The 4395-nt window shown below is 37.9% G+C and overlaps 1 gene segment (V, D, J or C); it reads left to right on the top strand.

Moving 5' to 3' along the window:
- Window positions 1-1946: 1946 nt before the first annotated feature.
- LOC105814155 lies at window positions 1947-2536 on the top strand. The segment is given in 2 exon segments: window positions 1947-2003; window positions 2223-2536. Coding segments are annotated over 2 exon segments (363 nt in total).
- Window positions 2537-4395: the final 1859 nt, after the last annotated feature.

The following is a 4395-nucleotide window of genomic DNA, read 5'->3' as shown; positions in this document are numbered from 1 at the left end:
ATCTCTAACTTATATATAAAAAGGTGCTCGACCTGAAATAAACAAACCAGAAGCTCCCTCCTCCAGTCCACAATGGAAACTTTTTCATAAAAAGAAAAAATGAAAAAAATATCAAATCAGTTGTCTCTTAGCAAAGGGAGATGTACCCACAATATGTCAGTACATGAATTCCCCCTAGCTCTCAAAGTTTGTTTCACTTTCTTTTCCAGTAGCTTGAAAACTTGCTGAAGAAAGTTGTAATTGTATTTATGTCTGCTTGCAGTAGCTTTCATTGAACTAAAACACACAAGGATAAAACAGAATACAGTGCTTAGGAGGGAATATGTGGTCAGCATCAGAGGATGGCCATTACCAAAAATGTAAGAGGGAGGAAGAATTGGGGAGATCTGGGAACCTTAATTGTGATTCTGTAGCTTCATTTGGTATGGGAGCTTGGGGATTTCCGTAAGGAAACCGGGAAGAGTCTGATGAGAGTTTACCAAAGAATAACTCAATTATTCGCATTTGGGTTTCTTTATTGGGTGGCCCCCCCAAAAATACATTTTTTACAGTTTGGCAGTTTGACACAAACTCCTTCACCAGATGATCTTTAAGCACAAATTGGAAAAGTATCTTCATTCTTTCAATATACAAAGTAGGAAATATGGTTATTTTGGACAACATATATACTATTAATAGTTTTGAATATTTTCACTAATAAAACAGCATTTTATGAGAAGTTTTTTCTTTCTGGTAGATATAATCAAAAAGTTGTAGAATTGCACCACACAGCACATGTATACTCATGGCTGCAACATGGCTGAATATTTTCAGGAAAGATCTTGTCTACACTTTCTAATCTAGTTGGATCTCAGTCTCCTTATAATAATTCATCCATTAAGAAAATTAAACCACATAAAAGAGTAACAGACAAATTCCACACAATCACACAAAAACATACAAAAAAATTCAGCCACCAATGTCAGTGGTTTTGCCATGCTCAAAGTGTTTGCAGTCTGTCCTGTTCAGTAAGAGTAGATTACGACGTAGTATCACAGAGAGGTCCAGCGTGCAAATCATGACTTTATTTGACAAATAAGACAATGCATAGCCACAGATTTTAACAAAGGTTATTGAACACTTTGGATGATTAGGATGAAAATATGACAGCAGGACAATTCTAAGATACGTGATCTAAATAAGTACAATGCTACTTGTCAAGGCACCAGGACTGTATATAATGATGCTAATCTAATAAATAAAAGTCAATGTCAGATTTTGAAAGGACTATATTTTATTCCTGTTATAATTTTATAAAAACACAAATAACAGATTAGCTTCTGAACATCAGAAGGACTGATTCTACCACTCGATTCTGAACTGGCTTTATTTATTGTAGAAGATAAGTAGGGCTCCAGAACTCAGTAAGGAGGAAGAAACATGCAGTAATTGTTTAGGATAGGACTGCCTATCACAAACAAAGTCAAAGAACTGTGAGTATTATCCTTTGAAATTTCATTAGGCTCTGGATGAAGGAAAGTACATACATGCTGAATGAATGACCAGTAAGTAGATAATAAAGAGGGTACATGGCTCAGTATAAATTCTACCTTAAGCAAACCTGCAAAATTATTCCACTGAATGAAATCAACATACATCAATGGGTTCAATTGCAGTTCCCCACAGCTCCAACCTACACTATGAATGGCTTTTTCCATGACTCTTTTCCAGGTACTATCTAAATTAATGACCAAGAAAAGACAAGTACACAAAGTAAAATTTGAGGTTAACCAGACACGTTTCTCCTCTCTGTGCATAGACCACGTGACTATGAACATGAGAAACCAAATTTCCTGTTAGGGGAAGTGACATCAGAACACAGGAACTACACATAAACACTGCTGGTCACTCAGGGACAGTGAACCTGGAGCTTCAGGTGGCACGAAGCACATTTGTGCAGGGGGATACATACCACATGCCGCCCTTCAGCCTGCTGTGGGTATTCCTGGCCTTCAGCTACTCTGGTATGGATGGTTCCAAACATGGGTAGGAATGGTAAGGAAGAGAGGGTTGAACACAGGCCTGTGGAACTTCTCATGCACTTGAGGAGGAAAGGGGAAATTAAAGAAAAGTGAGCATACTAGGATTTCAATTTGGTTTCTTTGGGTCATAAATTAGTCTAATTTTTATAATATTTTAGTCATTACATCAGAAGATAGCTCTGTTTCTGATTTTTCCCACAGGATCCATTGTGGCCCAGAAAGTTACTCAAGCCCAGACAGCCAGATCCACGACAGTGGGGCAGACAGTCACCCTGAACTGCCAGTATGAAACAAGCCGGATTTATTACACTATTAATTGGTACAAGCAACTTCCCAGCAAAGAGATGATTTTCCTTCTTCGCCAGGGTTCTAATAGTCAGAATGCAAAGGATGGTCGCTATTCTGTCAACTTCAGGAAAGAAGCCAAGTCCATCGACTTGACCATTTCAGACTTACGGCTGGAAGATTTGGCAAAGTATTTCTGTGCTCTCTGTGAAGCACAGTGTTTGAAGTGATAGTAAAGGCAAAACAAAAACTCCAGAGATCAATAAGAGACGGAACCCCCACCACATGCTGCGGGAGCCAAGCTGAAATGCACATCTGGAGATCCCAGGCAAGAAATGGTAGTGACTGTGGTCTGTGGACTTAATCTGTGGTCTGGATCACAAGATTGAATTCTAAGTAAAACCTCCTTCTATCTCATCTGGGAACAGGTGTTCAGAACACTTTTCCTCTAATAGTTGAATTTTTGACTTAAAATAGATCATACAGAAAATGTGTAAAGTTTTCTAAAGTTTAAAAAACCTTCCCTACAATAATGTTAAGTGGCAGTTTCATTAAAGATGCTCATTGAAGTAATCTGGATTTGTTTATCTGGAATCGCTTTAAAAATCATTTTCTGAGCCCTTTCCCCTTAGGTTTTGTGCCAATCAGGTTACAATCAGAGAAGCAGAACCACCATGAGTGATGTAGAATAAGAGGTTAATCATAAAGGTATGACCTCATGCAATTGCTGGAGCTGGTGGATTTTCACAAGCTATTCAGGTATTTATGTTTTATGAAGCTGTAATAGGAATTACAATATTCTTTCAAAAATCTGACGTTGACATCAATTCAGATTAGCTTTATAAATCTGGGAGCACCTGAGTTAGGTGCATAAATATTTTGAATTGTTATGTCTTCTTCTTGAATTGTACCCTTCACCATTATATAGTGATCATCTTTGTCTTTCATTACTTTTATTGATTTGAAGACTAAGTTATCTGAAATCAGAACTGCTATGCCAGCTTTCTTTTGGTTCCATTAGCATGGAATATTGTTTTCCATCCCTTCTGTCTGAATGCATCCTTGTGGGTTAGATGTGTTTCCTGAAGACAGCAGATACTTGGCTCATGTATATTTATCCATTCAGCCAGCCTTTGTCTCTTTAGAGGGGAGTTCAAGCCATTCGCATTTATTGAATGAATTGATAAGTGGGGCAGATTTTTGTTCATCCTGTTGAGGTGAACTTTGTTGCTTTGTTTTCTCTGTTGAGCCATTGTGATTTCTGGCCTTTGACTTTTAGCTTTTGGATGATTTTACACTGATGAGTGTTTATTGTTCTCATCCATGTGTAATGCTGAGCTGAGTACTTCCTGGAGCGCACGTCTTGTCTTAATGAATTCCCTCAGTCTTTGCTTGTCTGAGAAGGTCTTTCTTTCTCCTTCATATAAGAAACTTGGTTTTGCAGGATACAAAATTCTAGGCTGGGTATTATTCTGTTTGAGTAGACTGAGAATGGGGTCCCATTCTCTTCTGACTTGTAAAGTCTCGGTTCTGAAGTCTGCAGTTAATCTGACGGATTTTCCCTTGTAAGTTACCTGCTGCTTTCACCTTATGACTTCTGAGAGGGTATCTTTCATGTATACTTTGGCCAGTCTGATGAGGATGTGTTGTGGTGTCTTCCTGTTTGCAATGACTCCCAGGAGTCCTTTAAGCTTCTCGTACCTGGATATCTAGATTTCTAGCAAGGCCAGGGTATTTTCCTCCATTATAAACTCAAATAGTTTATCCATCCCTGGTGTATTCTTCACCCTCAGGGATGCCTATTATTCTTCTCTTAGGCCTCTCCACATAATCCCACATTTCAATAGGCTTTACTCTTTTATTTCTCTGCTCTATCTCTGTGACTGACTTGTTTAATTGAAAGGTTTATCTTCAATCCCGGAGATTCTTTTTTTTGCTTGATCTATCCTATTCTTGAGGCTTTCCACTGTGTTTTGTGATTCCTTGAATAAATACTTCATTTCCAGAAGTTCTGTTTGTTTTTTATTTAATATTTCTATTTTTTTGGTGAATTTTTTTCCAAGTCCTGGATTTTTTTTGAGGCTTCTTT

Source organism: Propithecus coquereli, unplaced genomic scaffold, assembly GCF_000956105.1.
Source record: "Propithecus coquereli isolate 6110/MARCELLA unplaced genomic scaffold, Pcoq_1.0 Scaffold3, whole genome shotgun sequence".
Classification (NCBI taxonomy): Eukaryota; Metazoa; Chordata; class Mammalia; order Primates; family Indriidae; genus Propithecus; species Propithecus coquereli.
The sequence above is the reverse complement of the archived record's forward strand: the minus strand, read 5'-3'. Positions and strand labels throughout refer to the sequence as shown.